General features: G+C 32.3%; 1 protein-coding gene across 2 annotated transcripts; it reads right to left on the bottom strand.

Annotated features, from left to right (window-relative positions):
- Nucleotides 1–359: 359 nt before the first annotated feature.
- On the bottom strand, nucleotides 360–17116 carry LOC123559981 (fas apoptotic inhibitory molecule 1-like). 2 transcript variants are annotated; one of them, XM_053552214.1, is made up of 4 exons: nucleotides 17032–17116; nucleotides 4381–4500; nucleotides 3248–3479; nucleotides 360–2186 (listed from the first exon to the last, which is right to left on the bottom strand). In XM_053552214.1, exons 2-4 carry the CDS (start codon nucleotides 4492–4494, stop codon nucleotides 2122–2124), a joined length of 411 nt encoding a protein of 136 aa, XP_053408189.1. In that variant the 5' UTR covers nucleotides 4495–4500; nucleotides 17032–17116; the 3' UTR covers nucleotides 360–2121. The 2 variants fall into 2 exon arrangements, with proteins under 2 accessions (XP_053408189.1, XP_053408188.1); XM_053552213.1 differs by having other exon boundaries at nucleotides 17009–17086.
- Nucleotides 17117–19870: the final 2754 nt, after the last annotated feature.

Below are 19870 nucleotides of genomic sequence, written 5' to 3' on the forward strand. Positions count from 1 at the left end.
CCTAGGTCATGTCTAAGAAAATGCTTGTTTTATCACAAGAGACCAATTTTTTGGTCCAATCTTAATGAAAATTGGTCAGAATATTTGTTTCCATGAAATCACTAGGTCAAACATGTTTTACACTGTTATGGAGTGTTTCTTAGGTGAGCGACCTAGGGCCATCTTGGCCCTCTTGTTTTGATCGCTCGATGTCTGGCGTCCGTCTTTCATCTGTCTGTCTTCTGTCTGTCAACATTTAGCTTGTGTATGCGAAAGAGAAAGTATTTTTCAACTGATCTGCATGAATTTTTGTAAGAATGATAACCTTGATAAAATCTAGGCCAGTTCGAAGAGTTATGTACTCTTGTCTATAACTGGACATGGTGATGGTTAACAAGTGTTGAAAGTTTCAAAGCTTTATCTTAAAAGACTTTGTCAAAATATGAACTGGTACGAAAAACTTAACCAAGATTTCTAAGTCAAAAGGGGCCATAATTCAGCCAACATCCTTGATGGAGTTATGTACTCTTGCCTATGACTGGAAATGGCGATGGTAAACATGTGCAAAGTTTTAAAGCTTTATCTCAAAAGACTTTGTCAAAATGTGGACTGGTACGAAAAACTTAACCAAGGTGTGACGCAGACATCGTGGTGAGTAGGATAGCTCTACTTATTCTTCAGATAGTCAAGCTAAAAATAGAAATACTACCTATCTAAAGACAGATTAGAACTTTTAAGGGTCAATAACTTCAAGAAAATGAATTTCAACCCCAAAATACCAAAGATCTGACAAACAAGTGACCAAGTATTGCATTGGCAATACAGAAGACTCCTATTGATCGAAAACTTTGATAATGTCTGTTCCAATGTGGTTGTTGGCAAAAGTGTTAGGACTAAAAATACTTCTGAAAGTGCCTAGTGGTACAAACTTTCTGACATAAGACTTTTGCATGATATTCTTATTTACAAATAAACAAAAATATTGTGCATAATGTAGTAAACCATTTTTGAAATATTGCATAAAAATTTACATTCTTACATTTTTACCAATATCTAACATTTATTTTCACACACTTTATCAATTTTCAGAGTCATGTATATATTCTATGCTCAACTTTGGGGAAATGAACATGCAGGTCTCTCGCGAGTGGGCAACTTGAGCAAAATAGGCGCTCTGGAACTTCAAACTTCACTCAAAACTAACATCAAAGTGAAATGCAAGTCGCCCGATTTTCTTTGATATCCGCATTCGCTAATTACCGCTACCCGGACTGTTGACAATTTGCATGGTGTCAAAATGAGTACAGAGACACACGCTGATAGCATAATTTAAGCTCCGCCTACTTCAGGTACTTGCACGATTTTCCCGAGAAGTGTGAAAGCGAATCAAATTATCCGACACACCAGTGTCGGTTGTGTTTAGCCAGTTAGCTCCATAGTTTCGTCTTTGACATTTTGCGTTTTATTGTCAACATGTTCGAGTGCAAAAAACAATGTTTTATAAATAAATTGCTGATTAACCATGCGATTAATTGGAATATTGTACACAATTATTTGTTATCTATGGTAAAAGAATGACATGTAATGTATTAACTACGTTAAATTGACTTCCATTGATGAATTGATTTGAATATGTATTTCTAGTTTGAACAGTTTACTTTCAGTTTTATTTGAGTGAGATATTGTTCACCAAGGTGATGACTCGGTGTTAATAATAAATACTTCATACAGATATCATCAAAAATCTGCAGGTTAAATTAACAGCATTGGCTTGAATTTTGAAAACGTCTGTTTTTCAGAATATTGTAATGAAACAATAACTGCTGTATGAGAAATGACCTCACTAAGAAAATGAATGGTCACTTCAAAGTTTTTTATATAGAAACAAGAAAATTACATCCACTTTTTGTATCACTAAACAGCACTGAGGTAGGAAAAGTCCCTAAAGTCTCCCTAAATCAGCTGGAGCGAGAAGTGACTTCTCCAAAAAAAATGGACCTAAACCCCTGACATGAGGAAAAATTTTCACCCACAGTGTGGGCAAGAAGCTTTAAAGAATTATACAAAATATAATTATTCAGTTTGTGACAAATGTAATACTGCAGTATAATTAGAAACAAAGAATTTAATTCAAAAATAGTTTTAACAAATACTTACGAACTGTTCCATTTTCTTTCCATTTACCCATACATCAAGTGTATTTTTTTCTGTAAAGTTAAAACAATTTTTTCTCAGTTTTACAGAGTAATAAAAAAACTGTTACTGATTATCTAAACAACAAAACATAAATGTTAGAAATTTATATATGAGCCGTGCCATGAAAATACCAACATAGTGGGTTTGCGAACAGCACAGATCCAGACCAGCCTGCGCATCCGCGCAGTCTGGTCAGGATCCATGCTGTTCGCTAACAGTTTCTCCAATTCCAATAGGCTTTAAAAGCGAACAGCATGGATCCTGACCAGACTGCATGGATGCGCAGGCTGGTCTGGATCCATGCTGGTCGCAAACCCGCTATGTTGGTTTTCTCATGTCGTGGCTCATATATTCATTAATGTTATTAGTTTAACCAACAAAAAGAATAAAATCTTTGACCTAGATTTTTGTCTCAATGTACCAGTTTCAAACAGTTCACACAGAAAACATTCTGAACAAGTTTCATGAAGATTAGGTAGAAACTAAGGCATACATAGTGTTAACAATTTTATATAATTTGAACTAGTTTCTAATCCAAGATTTTAATACCCAATTTCTCACTTCACCTCACTTTTATTAACATTCGGACAGTTTCATGAGTCTGTGTAGAAAATGTGGCATTTAGATGATTCCCAATGCTTTTCAATAGTCTGACCTAGTTGCCTAGGTTTTATCTAAGATAACATTCTTTTGTAATTGATATCGAATAAATCAATACAATAGCTGTGACGAGTTTTTATAAAGATAAGGGTAGAAAACATGATAGAGTGTTCACAAGGTTTCTCTTTCCTTTCACCAACTGACCTAAATTTGTTAATCTTTAAAAATGGCCCAGTTTCAAACCTAAACTACACCAGAACTTTGCTGATGTGCCTCACTGAAACTATCAATGTCACTTCTGTTTATGAATGTTAATTTCCTGTATTTTGTTTAAATGTGTTACTATTTGAAAGAGTACTACAAAGTAAGTGTTTCGTTTCACTCTATTTATTTTAAAATTTGTAACATACGGTGTGCAAGAAAAATAATCTAGTAGTGATTGTACTGTTCTGTCATCTTAGTAAGACCTTACCTAAAACTACCCTAAATGGTGTACTGCTCTTTGATCCAAGTGTAAAACACCAACAGTTCATTATTTTACTCTGATTTTCACTGAACTTCTCCAGTGATTTGCCATTTACTGACAATGTGTATTCGTAGGCAAAGCCTGAACAAGCATCTATTGATATTGTACACTTTGCTTTTCCAACACTAAAGTGTTCTTTCCCAACGAGTTTAAACATCCAATCTTCTCTGTGAATTTCCTTAAAATAAACAAAAAACATATAGTAACACACTATTCTACGTGTACTTGATATTTTCAATTTTTTAGAGTTTTGGTAAAATTTTATAAAATATTTTGTACAAGACTCAGTGGTATTTGATATTAACTTTGTGACATGAATTTTTTGCAATGCACAAAAACAATTACAAACTAGAGCCGCTTTTGAGAAAAGCGCATGTCTCTAGATGTACATGATAATGTAAACTGTACCATTTAAAACATGAGACAATATGCTTTTAAATCATTTTCTTTTTTAGTGTAATATATTTATGAAAAATACTGCTTTTATCATGATGCAACTTTTCCCCTATTTTAGTGGTTACAGCGCAATTTTCCCCTCCTTACGGGCCCTGTCACCATTCCCCTAAACTTAAAAAACACTATCATTTAAATTGCTGATAATGAGACAGATGAAAGAAGTTAGAAATCTTTGACAAAATTTACTTGTTATAAATGTTAGGCTCTTTAAGAACTGCTTGGAAGACTTCAAGAGGAGCAGAAATTCTTTAGAAAGACCAGGACCTTTCATTTGTTTTACAAAGGAATAAGACGAACTGTTCATTGTAGAATACATGTCATAGAAATAGACATTTACAAGAACTCCTTGATTTGCAAATGCAAAGTAACCTTTTCAAACTTGGCAGATAGGCCAATAATATATTAACCCTTACCCTGCTAAATTTCTAAAATGGACTGGTCTATCATTCAATTTGGGCAATACCATTTATTATTCAAAGGGATTTTCACTGAATTTACTCTCTGAATAGCGAACAGTGCAGACCATGATCAGCCTGCACATATGTGCAGGCTGATCTTGATCTGCACTGGTCGCAAAGGCAGAATCACATCCAGCCAGCAGACTAAAGGTTAAGAGAACTCACTTTGCCATCTACGATAATCACTCGTTTTCCAGAAGTGGTTCCGTGTTCAAACTCCACTTTGTGTTTACCATCAGGCAGACTCAGGTTCCAGGTTGCTACTAAGTCGGAGGACATCTTTACCTTAAATAACAAAAATTGTACATCACAATGGAGGTCATCTTTACCTTAAATAACAAAAATTGTACATCACAATGGAGGACATCTTTTCCTTAAATAACAAAAATTGTACATCACAATGGAGGACATCTTTACCTTAAATAATAAAAATTGTATACAACAATGAACATGTGAATATAACTTGAAAGAACATAGAAATATCTTCTAGTCAACTAAACTACAGTCAAACTTCGTTCGCCTGAACTCTGATAATTCGAACACCAACCTTTCCGCGAGCTCATCGTCAGGTCCCATAAAAAATTCTATGTTGTATATTGTTTTGGTGGCCTGAACTATCGATTTCTGGAACAAATTTTGCAGGTTCCAGCAAGTTTAAGAGAATGCAGTTTGACTGTAAATGTTAACTGGTATTAGGTTCACTGCTGTTCACTAAGGCGATGCCTGATTTTTGTTTTTTTTTCTGCTTATATGTGTGTGCGTTTGTGTGGTTGTGCATCTATGTGTCTTGGGCGGTGCCCTAGTGTTGTTATATCTTACTTGTCTGTTTATCTATGTAAGTTAGTTATGTGTATGTGTGTGTTTGTTTTTTGTACGAGTGTCTGCGCTGCTGTGGTTTACGTTGTAGGGTAACTGTGGAACGTAGCATTCCCTTTTGAATATTCATCCTTGTTCCACTTTCACCTTCAACCCCCGCCCCCTTTTTTCTACCCCCTACCCTTTCCTCCCCCTTTTTCTATATTTTGCATAAAATTAAAATGTACTTATTGGATTTTTGAAGCAACCCATCTATAATATTTTTCTGTTACAGCTTCTTTTTGTTGTGGGCCTATTTTGCAAATGCGTGGCTCTGAGGCTGTGTTTGTGGTGCTCTGTGCTTCTGAGAAATCTACCCTTACCTATTATCATTTGTTTTAAATTGCCATGTTATGTACACTTGTGCCAAATAGAACTACCATCCATTGTACTGACAGATTTGTGACTTATTAAACCGTACCTTGAACAATTTTCTCTTGGAAAACACTATCCTGTGTAAGAGAATACTTTTCTATCACAAACACTTTCAGAAACATGTGGAATTAGACATCTTACATTCAGAAATATTCTTTCCTTTTATTTTAATCAGTATTCAACAGCTTATTTTTTTTATCACATCTTCTGTTGTACTGAACTATATATAAGCACAAGCTGCTAACACTAGCTTACAAAATGTAAGGGAGAGAAACCATTTCACATTGTGTTGCAGTAATATTTAGAGACTGTTTACGAGTGACTTTGATTTTACAAACACAACATATTTGTAAACAAGAATGATGTCAACATTGTACATTACATGTACTAATTTCCTTTTGCATGATTACTTTCAAATACTGGTACTAAAATATAGACAATGGATATCTTCAAGTACTGATGTTACTATAGTTAGTACCAGTATTTTGAAGTACTACAGGAAAATGAGTCTAAGTGGATGTGAAGAAGCCTTCTGGGAAGGTGTTTTTTCTCATAAGACATTATCTGGATTGATAACATTTAATGTTAGCCTAATCCTTCCAGTAAGGTATGTGACCCTGCTGTGAAATGCCAATCATGTGGATAACTACTATAATCACTGTGAAATTAAAATGTTTCTTGCAGAAGCAGATATCAAGTGCAAGCTTCCACTGAAGTGCACATTGTGTCATGCATATATTGCTAGGTCAATTTAAATTGTATTGTACTTTTGTATGCTAAAACCTAGCAAATGACCTTAAAATCAATGAAGGTCATTCACTGACAACAGGCAACCTTTGTATGAAGTTTGACAGCCAAAGCGTTCTTTAAGTTTACTCATTGATCAGAAACAGTTTTCAGTCTAGATGTCATTGTGACCTTGACTACTGACCTACTGAAAACCAAAACAATTGGTCTACTGACCACAGGCTAATGTCATATGAAGCATTGTTTAGCTATTCAGCGCAAATCCTTTTCAGTCTCAAGGTCACTGTGATTTGACCTTTGACTTACAGTAAGGATCATCTACTGACCACAGGCAATCACACTCTGAAGTTAAAACCAAGGTTGGCCGAAGAGTGCGACCTTTTACTGACAGACTCCCAAAACAGAAATTGTCATCTAATGACCACAGGCAATCATCTTATGAAGTTTGACGACTGCAGTTCAAAGTGTTCTTTAGTTCTTGAGTGGAAATCATTTTCAGTCTAGAGGTCACTGTGGCCTTAACCTTTGACCTTCTGAATCCCAAAGCAATAGAGATCATCCACTGGCCCTAGACAATCATCCTATGAAGTTCGACGACTGTAGACCAAAGAGTTTTGTAGTAACTGAGCTGAAACTGTTTTAAGTTTCATTGTAACCTTGGCTTTTGATCTACTGACTCTAAAACACTAGGGGTGGTCTACTGATCACAGGAAATCATCATATGATTTTCAAGGATTGTAGTGCTTTTGGTAACTGAGCCGGAACCCTTTTCAGTGTCAAGATCACTGTAACCTTGACCTTCAACTAACTGACTCCCCAAACAATATCAGTCATCTAACCATAGGCAATCATCCTATGAAGTCTGACCACTGCCATTCACTGCATTCCCTTGAATACTCACGAAATGCAGATGAACATTTCAAACTGCAAGTCAAAATTTTATGAGTCTTTCTTTTTTTTTGGCAAGTTTTTTTGGGCCAAATGATCCATATTTTTAATTGGCAATCTCTATCCTTGATCTTTCTTTGACAAATCACCATCATTTCAGTGATTTGCCTTTTTTCGAATACTTGGTATAATAAATGAACAATTGCAAGTCTATTTTCCATTTAGTGAGCAGAGAAAAAATTACTTGAGAGATAAATTTAAATGCAAGCAGACTATCTGGATGAATTCAAAACTTGGGTTATTGATGATCAGCATGTAGGCTACTACTAGCTAAACAGTTCTGGCTACCATAACTTAAATGATGCTATTTTTATTTTCTAATGGCTGCGTCCATTAAGTTATGGCGTAACCCCCATTTGATTAATTAACCAGTGTTGAACTGCAACATCTTGCACAGTCTCTCGTGAGAAACTGATGATGTAATACAAAGTTCAGAGCACGTGGTTATTTTTGAAAATCAAGATCAACATTTTGTATATTTATGAATTTAATTGAATTATAAACATTTATAATCATTTTCAACAAAGTTCATGAAAAACATTCCTTAGAAGGTTTAAGTTCACAGAAAAGGTCAATAAATAATGACTTTATACCGCCTATTTGTTTTCAGAATGAAGAGTACACTGATCAGGTCACAATGGCAGACAAAATATTGCAGACAGTGGTACCCATTTGAAACTTGTAAGTATAACCTGTGTTCAGATAATGTTGCATGGGCTAATTTGTGTGAGATCAAAAGAAAAATGGATTAGAAACATTTTAAAGTAAAAGGTGAGTCCATTGCATTTCATTTGAAATTATAGTATGACATTGACTTCTGGCACGATTTCTGGTTAGGTTTCAATACGAGATTCGTTTGAGCTCAGAGGTCCGTAACAGCATAATAAAAACATCTCTAAGGCTGAATTTTTTAGCTTAGTAGCTAAACGATCCACCGATGGACAGACACTGTCAGACAGGCCCACAGTCATTGCCATTGGTGGCAATGTCTAGTAGTCCAACAAATTTGACGCGATCCTAAGAAATATTGAGTTATTTTTCTTATGGGCAATATCTACACTCCCGTCAAACACTCAAAAGACCAAAATAGTGGAGGAAATTTCCGTTGAAATTTTCATCGCTGCATGCCGACGCTTTACATGCTACTGGTCGGGGGCCACCAACCGGACACTTTTAGAGGTTTTTCGCCATTTTCTCTTTCATTTCCTTCATTACAACTGTGAAATTTCACATGAACATAGTTAGGTGCACCCTCAAGAAGAAGACTTAATTTGTTTACCCCTAACGAATGATTAATGCCCTTTCCAGGGCCGAATGTAGGGCCAACTAAACTACTTACTTTCACTGCTTGGCAGTACCATATATCTGGACAGTTTTTTACAACTTATGGGAACCTCTGTACTGATGACATTTTGCTATGTGATGTGAAAACGAGTCAAAGTATTCATTATTGGCCATAAAGATATAAATTTTATTCAGATTTGTTTTGTGTGGAAAACTGCTATATGATAGTAAGAAATGCAATGCGGATTTCCAAATCCCCCATGATAGTTTCATGCTTCAGTATGAATGACGAAATCAAAAAATGAAATTTCCTCCTCAATAAGTTATTTTTGTCAGATATAATTCCACATCATTGTTAAAAAATCAAATGTGTGTTTGACTTATAAAAGATTGCTAAAAATATAGCAAAAATTAGCAGCTACGAAACTGTCCGGTTTGGTGGTCGTCCGGATTTGGTGGTCCTCAACCAGTATAGGTTTAAATGCCGATTATGTCAAGAATTGGACATAAATTCAAATAAAACTTACATGATTGTATCAAAAGGGAATCAATTCCTCATTGATTTATGTAAAAATTATCGAATAATTTCCAAAATTATAAATTTTCTGGTGATTTAAACCTACGTATGTACTGTACACAATTAACGTTTATCGCGTCTACACGCAATATTCGCAAGCGATAAAACCAATAACTTTACACAACTGTGTACTGTGATTTATCCTCATATGTGATGTCCCGATAAAACATATCTTTAGACGAGGTATGAAGATAACATTCATTATTAGTTTCTAAATTAAAACGTTGCTAAGTTCAATGGAACCTGAAACTATTCAATATTTCCCATATTAATATGCAAATTTTCATAAAGGTACGTGACGTCATTTGTGATGTCAATGACGTGTATGCCACGCCCAATGTTCTTTATCACTCTACTAGGAAAATTTTCAACTACAGTCGTGCTTAAAGAGATTTTTCAGTATTTTCCATAGTGATAGAGGCAAATTTTCATAACAGGATGCGACGTCAGTCTTTGATGTCAGTGATCATTTGTGATGTCAATGACGTGTATGCCACGCCCAATGTTCTTTATCACTCTACTAGGATAATTTTCAACTACAGTCGTGCTTAAAGAGATTTTTCAGTATTTTCCATAGTGATAGAGGCAAATTTTCATAACAGTATGTGACGTCAGTCTTTGATGTCAGTGACATTGTTTGCCAAGTCCAAAATTCTTTATCACTTTAACAATAAAATGTACAAATACAGTCATGCTTATTGAGGTTTTTCAATATGTTCTATATTGATACACGAATTTTCACAACGGTAAGCGACGTCATTTGCGGTGTTAGTGTCATGTTTACCACGACCAAAGTTCTTTACCACTTTAACGGTAAAAATATCAATTCTAGTTATGTTTATTGAAACTGTAAATATTTCCAAAATTGATACGCAAATTATCATAACAGTACGTGACGTCTTTTGTGATGTCTGAATAAATACATTTTTGAATAATGTGTGTAGATAGCAATCTTTTTTTATGATATTAATTAAAAACCTTGTTAAGCTGAACTTAAACTGAATTTTTCAGTATTTTCCATATTGATATGCAATGTTTTAAGACAGGTATGTGACGTCATTTGTGATATCAGTGTTATGCTAGTCAAGTCAAAAGATAGCAATCTTTTTTTATGATATTAATTAAAAACCTTGTTAAGCTGAACTTAAACTGAATTTTTCAGTATTTTCCATATTGATATGCAATGTTTTAAGACAGGTATGTGACGTCATTTGTGATATCAGTGTTATGCTAGTCAAGTCAAAAGTTCTTATTGACATATTTTATATTACTTTAAAATATAAATATCATGACCATACTTTCTTAAGTTAAAAAATAGGTGATTAAATTTTTGTAATACCCTCATAGAAAGTATTATTATAATGGTAAAATTAGCGATGTCAAAAAATACATTTTTGGCCTGAACAATCGAGCTTTTTAATATATTGTGATAAAATCATGTATATATTACACAATTTAAAAAATGCCTGTCATATAATACTGTCATATGTAAGTTTTATAATAGAGCTTAAAAAGGCTTTTTGATATAGTGCTTGTAATATCGCGTACATTTGTATGTATTTAAGTGCTGTACTGTGTTATACACAAATGTTGAGGTAAAATCATGTATATATAATATCATACAATTTAAAAATGCCTGCCATATAGTACTGTCATATGTAAGTGTTATAATAGAACTTAAAAAAAGTTTTTTTTTTTTTTTTTTTTTTTTTTTTTTTTTATATAGTACTAGTAATATCACGTACATTTGTATGTAATTCAGTGCTGTAACATTATGCACAAGTTTTCAGGTAAATTCATATATAATATTATACAATTTAAAAAAAATGCCTGTCACATAGTAAATGTCATAATATTATGTAAGTTTTTAATAGAGCTTAAAAAGGGTTTTTTTTAAATAGTACTTGTAATATCGAATACTTTTGTATGTGTTTCAGTACTGTGACATTATACACAAATTGTCATGGTAAAATCATGTATATATAATAGTATATAATTTAAAAAATGCCTGTCATATATGATATAGTACTGTCATATGCAAGTTTTTTAATAGAACTTAAAAAGGTGTTTTTGATATAGTACTTGTGATATCATGTGCATCTGTGGGTATTTCAGTACTGTAACATTATGCACAAATTTTCAGCTCAACTTGTTGAAGAAAAAGCAGAGCTATTTGCACTCATCGTGGCATTGCCATTGTTAAAGTTTAGGATACAGTCAAATACATTTTTATCACTGCTGCTATCAAAGCTATTGACTGGAAATTAAGAATGGTTATCTACAACCAAGTATACATCATAATAACTCTAATTGGATCTCTTACAGAGTTATACCCCTTTTTAATTGAGAATTTTTTGGAGTATGACAGAGATATGTCCCTTAAATCTCGGGAAGTTTTAATTTAAGCCTTTAACAAAGTCAAATATCTCTGTTACTATCGTAATTTGTTACTTGAAACTCAATATAGTGTTAAGCAACTATAGTCAAGGTCAAATAATTGAAACATATTTTGTTTTAATTTTAATTTTACATGCCTGATATGTTACCTAAATCTTTTTCAGTCATAAAAACGGATGTATTATAAAATTAGTAATATATATTACTTGAAAAAAAGTTGTTTCTTAAGTATGCATGTAGTAATATTATGTAAACCGTTTTCAAATCTTAAAAACGAAGTCCTATCAAAACCTTTAGTTAAAACATATATACTTGTTCTCGTTATAAAAATGAAAAATATCTTCGAATATGATATAATAAATTTTCTCTCTAAAAAAAATTATGTAATTTATAGGATATGTTACAGAAACAAAAGAAACAATTTTATTATATTCTTAAATGGTTTAAATGCTCAACTCACTTAGATAGTAGATATGGCATTGGCTCAACAGTGAACCTAATTTAAACCATGAAAAAACATTGTGGATGTATGATCGTTTCCAAACGTCTAATTATCAAAAAAAAAAACCTACTAAGTTTCGAGACGGTTAGGATTTGCTCAATCAATGTAAGAGGATTAGGAAATTTTAGGAAAAGGCAACAAGTGTTTCAATATTTAGAATCTAAAAAATATTCTATCTGCTTACTACAAGAAACACATTCATCTACACTTATAGCTGAAAAATGGAAAAGGGAATGGGAGGGAAAATCTTTTTTTAGTGGGGACAAAAGCAATAGTGAAGGGGTAGCAATCCTTTTTAATCGTAACTTTACAGGAGATATTTTAACATATCATGAATTACTTGAAGGGCGATTGATTATTGTTAGCATGATTATAAACGAAAAACAAATTAATATTATGAATGTATATGGGCCGAATGAGGATAAAGCTGATATTTTTACGATTATTGAGAAAGAAATTAGTCAAAACTTAGAGGAAGATTTTATAATTGGTGGTGATTTTAACACCATATTGAATACAAATACTGACAAAAGAAATGGAAAGATTGATAGCCATAAAAACTGCAGACAGAAAATAAATGATATCATTAACATCGGAAACTTAATAGATATTTGGAGATTATGTAATCCATCAAAATTACAATATACATGGCATTCAAATACAATTCCAATCATCTCCAGTAGACTTGACTATTTTTTAGTATCTGAGTGTTTAACGCACTATGTCAAAAATTGCACTATACAACCAGGCTACCAAACAGACCATTCATTGGTTGAACTAGAATTGGATTTTATTAACACAAAAAAAGGCCCTGGTTATTTTAAATTAAACAACAGCATTTTACTTGAAAAAGAATATCAAACAATAATAAGAAATGCCATTCGAGAAACCGTAACAATTATAAGGATGCAAACCCAAACATTCTATGGGAAGTCATTAAAGGCACTATAAGAAATCAAACAATAAAATATTCCACCCATAGAAAACGAGAAGAAAATAAAATTGAAAAAGAAATAAACAAAAATATAGAAGTATTGGAAGAAAAGATTTTAAGCGAAAATAATAATAGCATTAATATAAAAACTTTAAAGGAAGAACTTGACAAAAAACAGCAGGAATTAAATCAAATCATTGATAACAGAATTAATGGAATGTTGATCAGAGCAAAAGCAATAAGTATTGAAGGAAATGAAAAAAATACAAAATATTTTGCAGCCTTAGAAAAAAGAAACGCAGAAAAAAAAACAATATACAAATTGAAAATCAACGATAAAGAAATAACTTCTCAAAATGAAATTTTAAAGGCAGAAGCAGAATTCTATAAACAGCTATATAACAAAAAAGAATCCAAAACTTGCGATTATGATTTCTTTAGACCCAATTCGCGAACTTTAAATGAAAACGAAAAACAAAAATGTGAAGGGATATTAAACGAAAATGAATGTTTCGAAGCTCTTAAGGAGATGAAGAATCAAAAAAGTCCAGGTTCAGATGGCATGTCTGTTGAATTTTATAAGATATTTTGGACAGAGATTAAAACGTACTTTATTCAATCTATTAACTACTCTTACAACACCGGACATCTGACTAGTTTGCAGAAACAAGGTATTATTTCGCTTATGCCGAAACCAAATAAAGACACACAAATTTTGAGTAACTGGCGCCCTATAAGTCTATTAAATGTAGATTACAAAGTTGCCGCCAAAACCATAGCAAACAGGATAAAAAAGATTATCAATTCTATCATAAGCAGTGCACAGACAGGATTCATAAAAGGCAGATATATAGGGAAAATGTTAGGTTAATATATGAAATAATAGATTTCGCACAACAAAATAAAATACCAGGACTTTTATTGTTCGCAGATTTCGAAAAAGCTTTCGATACACTAGATCATAACTTTATGATAAGGTGTTTAAAACACTTCAATTTTGGTGATTCTCTTATACAGTGGGTAAAATTATTTTATAATGATATAACCAGCATGGTAATAAATAATGGCTATCTATCAAAACCCTTTTCAATACTACGTGGAGTGAGACAAGGCTGTCCTCTTTCCTCTTCCTTATTTATTATTTGCATTGAAATCCTCTCAAATTATATTGAGACTGATGAGATCATAAAAGGCATAACAGTTAATAATGTTGAAATAAAACAATCCCTGTTTGCAGATGATGCAACCTTTATCAATAATGGTGCAAAACATTCATTTGAACAACTAATAGATGTTATATCGAACTTCGAGTGTATATCTGGATTGAAACTTAATATCAACAAAACTAACATACTAAGGATAGGATCATTAAAAGATACAAACCTCGGGTACTGTAAAGATAAAATGTTTAATTGGACATCCGAGTCAGCTCAAACATTAGGAATGATATTTACAAATGATAAAAAAGACAGCATAACGTTAAACCTGATACCCAAGATTCAAAATTTTACTAACTGTTTAAACAATGGGAACATAGAAAACTAACACTACTTGGAAAAGTAACTGTTATAAAATCATTAGCTTTACCAAAACTAATTTACCCTTTTACAGTGTTACCAAACCCATCAAATGAAGTAATGAAAGAGATTAAAACACAATTGTTTAAATTCTTGTGGGATAATAAACCAGATAAAATTAATAGGGAGATTATTATACTGGACTACAAAATGGGTGGTATAAAAATGATAAATCTAGATCACTTCATAAATGCTATAAAAGCTTGTTGGATCAGAAGGATAATAGATAAAAGTAACCAAGGACAATGGAAGATCTTTTATAGTACATTATTATCTAATGTTGGAGGAGAACTTTTATTTGAATGTAATTATTCTCAGAAAGAAATTGAAACTATATGTAAATCCAACATTTTTATGAAAGATTTATTGACAGCTTGGGTAAATATTAATACACAGGACAACAATAAGAGCATAAGTAAACAGGTAATATGGAATAACACAAGCATAAAACTTGAAAATAAAACATTTTTCTATAAAGACTGGTACGAAAAGGGAATAAAGCATTTGGAACATTTATTTGATTACAGAACAAAAGCTTTCTATACTTTTGACGAATTTAAATTTTTATATAATATAGAAAACAATCAATTCTTGAAGTACTACAATCTTATAGCAAGCATTCCACAAACTGTTAAACAGGTGCTTAAGCAAGAGAATATATCTTATGCACGAAATGAATTACTTATAGATAAATTAAGAAAGACAAAAGAACCAAATAAACTACTTTACGACACGCAAAGAAGAAACAGACCAAAACCAATAATTAAGTCAGAAATGAAATGGTCAGCGATTATATCAGAGAACCCCTCTTGTTGGTCAAACATATACATGCAAACACAGAAAGCAACAATAGATACAAAAATACGAAGTTTTCAATACAAACATCTGATGAGAATTCTCCCAACAAACAAATCATTATTTAAATACAAATTAACAGAATCAAATTTATGTTATTTCTGCAATATGCATATTGAAACATTAGAACATATGTTTTGGGAATGTAACTGTGTACAACAACTGTGGAACAAATTACATATGTACCTTGACAAGAAAAATCTCAAACACAATTTAGCTTTGGGTAGTCAGTTTTGGTATCGCTGAAAGGAACGTAAAACGAAAAAAATGTGATAAACTTTATAATATTTCTAATGAAATCTTACATTTTTCAAATCAAAAATAGAAAACAAACACTCAGTTTTGACAGTTTCATATCATATCTTAAAATCAGGATAAAACTTGAAAAAGAAATTGCATTATCAAATGACAAAATAAACCAACATAATATCAAATGGTCTGGTTTTGAGGTATGAATGTAGATGCTGTTGGCTATAATAATAAAAAAAAAAGAAAATATCTTACATATTTTATTCTTCATCTATATAATAAAATGATACTTTCTAGACAGTGTGCCTACAAATTGATTTTTACATGATTGTAGCATAAATAACCATTACAATTTTTAGACAATTATATGAGTTTGGAGACGATCTAAACATCCAATATATCTACTCTTTTTAACTTTTTTCTCTCTTAGATTTTTTGTTCTCTAATTTTTTTCATCTAAAAATATATATATAGAAAAAGTCTTCTTTTGACATCTAATACTACAAATGTTTGTTTAATTAGATGACCATAAAATACATGTTTTGTATCTATTGTTAAAAACATTTGTCCAAGTCATCATATTTTGTAAATGTATGAAGATTGAAAAATAAATTATAAAAAAAAAAAGGCTGAATTTTTTAGCTTAGTAGCTAAACGATCCACCGACGGACAGACACTGTCAGACAGGCCCACAGTCATTGCCATTGGTGGCAATGTCTAGTAGTCCAACAAATTTGACGCGATCCTAAGAAATATTGAGTTATTTTTCTTATGGGCAATATCTCCACTCCCGTCAAACACTCAAAAGACCAAAATAGTGGAGGAAATTTCCGTTGAAATTTTCATCGCTGCATGCCGACGCTTTACATGCTATAGGTTAAAATGCCGATTATGTCAAGAATTGGACATAAATTCAAATAAAACTTACATGATTGTATCAAAAGGGAATCAATTCCTCATTGATTTATGTAAAAATTATCGAATAATTTCCAAAATTATAAATTTTCTGGTGATTTAAACCTACGTATGTACTGTACACAATTAACGTTTATCGCGTCTACACGCAATATTCGCAAGCGATAAAACCAATAACTTTACACAACTGTGTACTGTGATTTATCCTCCATTATTTTGGTCCTTCGAAGTTTTGGCGTTTAGACTGCCCGTCACAAATATAAAACAATCTGAATGTCGAATTATATTGACTATTGCAATAATCAGGAGCAAAACAATATACCTCTCATTTTTTTAAGGTGTGTGGTTGGGAGCATATAAATCATCACACATAATTTCATAACTTGATAATTAATACATTGGTTATGTAACAGTTAAACATTTAATTAGAGATTTCTTTACTGCCTTGGGTACGACCTTATTCGTGGACGAATAATTCCATTTCTGTCACAATTATCTTTGGATCCTAAAATGAACCAAAACTATCATATAATTTGCTAATCAAACATTTAAGGACAATATATCATACGGAAACAAACCAAAATGTTAAAATAACACGAACCGAAGAAAAATAATAAAAATATTTAGCAGCAACAAGTTTGTTTACAATATCCGGGCAACCACGAAATATCTGAATAAGAAACGGAATGGAAAATAAAGTAACGGAATGGGTACTGTAAAGGTAAAGGTAAAGGTAAGCTTTACAATTAACGTCGCATATAATCCAACATACAACACGAGCTACAAAGCTCTTGTGCGACAAACTAGTTATCCAGTAACAGATACTGTACTTACCTGTGCTTATTTAACCGCCTGGTTCAAACCTTTCAATGCTGAGTGCCAAGCAAGGGAGCTACCATTTTTCAAAGCGGACACTCTACCACTAGACTATTGAGGCGGCGGGTCTATCAAGTACATGGATGGTAGATGGTAGATGGTAGACCTTGAAGTAGAAATTCTACGATACAGTACATGGATGTAACAACTTCAGTCTGAAGTTGTTTGAAATAATCAAAGTTATTCACTATAAGGTAAAAAGGCAAAAGGTACTATAAGGTACTGTTTGATCCACATTTTCATGGAAAAATATGCTTTCTCCTTAACAAGATTTTCTTGGTTTCTGTTTAAATAAATATAATTTCATTATCTGAGATATGCTTATACGTTTAACCAAGACATTATATATCATTCTAAGGTTGTTATAATAATGGTAACTTGATTTCGACTTTTTAGGTACAAAACTTAATGTATGTGCTTATATGACTTAAAGTATGACCCACCTAATGGTGAATATTTCAAATGTTACAATGTTACAGCAATATACTGTATCCAGTGAGAGACTTGTATGGAAAATTTAAACAACTTTTACCGTGCCGTTTTTTTATATAAATTTTGTATAATTCATGATACTGGCAGTATCTGCGTAAATGTTTCACGCAAATAACCAATCTGCGCATTTTGCATTTGTGATTTAAGACATCCAACAAAACTTCATAAGAGGACATCATATAAAATTGATTAATGATACAAATGACAAAACCAGACATGCTTGAAGGTGTGAATTGTCCGAGCCGTTCTGTTTTAAGTGTACATTTCTTCAAGTAATAAAAAAGGTGATCCATATATTTATGCAGTTTTTTGAAGAAGTCTGAAGTTTAGACTCAAGGATGGCATTTATTCAAGTTATCAAAAGTTTGTTATGGAATTTAGCAGATCTGTCTGTAGCAACAGAATTAATAGGTCTATTCTTTTAAGGTTTCATTACCCTCTGTACTAATTAAATAATGACAAAGCAGATAGAAAATGAAGATAATATATAAAGTCTAAGTTTCAGATACAATTATACATCATTCAAATGAATAATAGGAACGTTCTTTTTAATTTTCAAGACATCCCGGTTAGTTTTGAAATTATCATCAAAACCAATTTTGATTGGATAGTTTCCATTGTACATTTCAGCCATTTTAGACGCCACATTTTTTTAAAAGAGTAGGTTTTTAATCTATTTGGTGACGGACTGCTATACATCTTTCAAGATATCTTAGTATAAAAACAACATTTCTATGTACAATTTTGCAGAGAGAAAGATAATGTTTAGCCATGAAATTTGCATTTTTACAGGTATCTTAAAAATTAAAAATATCCCATTATCTGAAAGTGATGTTAAAATTCTCAAATGATAGCCATTGCAAAATAAAGCCATAATTTGCAAAAAGCTCTGAAGCTGTTGGAACTCACTGTTGCTCAAGAACTCTAACTTCTCCAGGTTCAAAGTTTCAGAAATCCATTCCATGACAGGATGTCAGCCTGTTGAATTATCCTTAAACAAAGCATAATTACTTATAACTGGAACAAGATAATAAGACCTTGTTTGTAAACAAATAAACCCTACTAGCTTTTATTCGTTTTACTATCGAACTTTTATTTCTTGCAGTGACGAGCACAATTCTTGAATTTTTTGTTACATACTAAATATTATAAAAATAGTACCATAAATTTTCGAAGACTGAAAACATGACACAACGCTTAGAAATTGATTTCTGTTTTTCAAATTAGCAAACATTGTTTTAAAAACTCGTTTTCTGTAAATGAAAAATAAAATGATACAGATAAATTCTGTACACGACTTCTATACCTGATGTAAAGAATAACAATTCTGCCTCAAGTTAGGTAAATATTTATGTACTAGTCAGGTCCAAATATTTATAGTGCAAGAGCGGTCAGAATTGAGAAAAAAAAATGAAACCTGTTTCTGAAACAAGACAATTACGATAAATAGATTATATTCGTCTGAGTATGACAATCCATTGCGTCACTGATACGGATGTTTGTATCAGATTATTTCATGAAACACACTAACGCGCGCGTACACACACACACGCACGCACGATAACATATATACGATAACATACATACGTACTTATTTAACAATGCAAATTTAAACAACATTTCATCTTATGTTACAGGATGGTTTAGTAAAAATGTAATTGATAGATATCTAGTATTATGCCTATGTATTGTACTTGCGTTCTTAGCCTGGAAAGTCGTTGAAAATTCATGCCTTGTCAGTATGTCCCAAGCAGATACTGAGATAGGTGATGAGTAGTAACTTCCGGACACCGCTTTCAGCGATAAAACAGCAAAAATGTTCTTTGCATAGTACGCAACCAAGCAACAATTGCAGACTCGGTTTGACTGAATCTGTTCATGGGAGTTGATAGATCCAGAATATCCCGAAGGCGTCGGAACGAAGGGCAAGAGGTTCGTCCAAGAGAATAGGCTGATAAGACTGATGACCGAGGATATGATATCGCGGGATAATAGTATTTCACTGGTAATTACTGCTAATAGAATAATTTTACATTAATTTACATTTTTATTTGTCCAGTTGTGCTGAATTC

The sequence above is a fragment of the Mercenaria mercenaria genome, chromosome 10, assembly GCF_021730395.1.
Source record: "Mercenaria mercenaria strain notata chromosome 10, MADL_Memer_1, whole genome shotgun sequence".
In the NCBI taxonomy this organism is placed as follows: domain Eukaryota; kingdom Metazoa; phylum Mollusca; class Bivalvia; order Venerida; family Veneridae; genus Mercenaria; species Mercenaria mercenaria.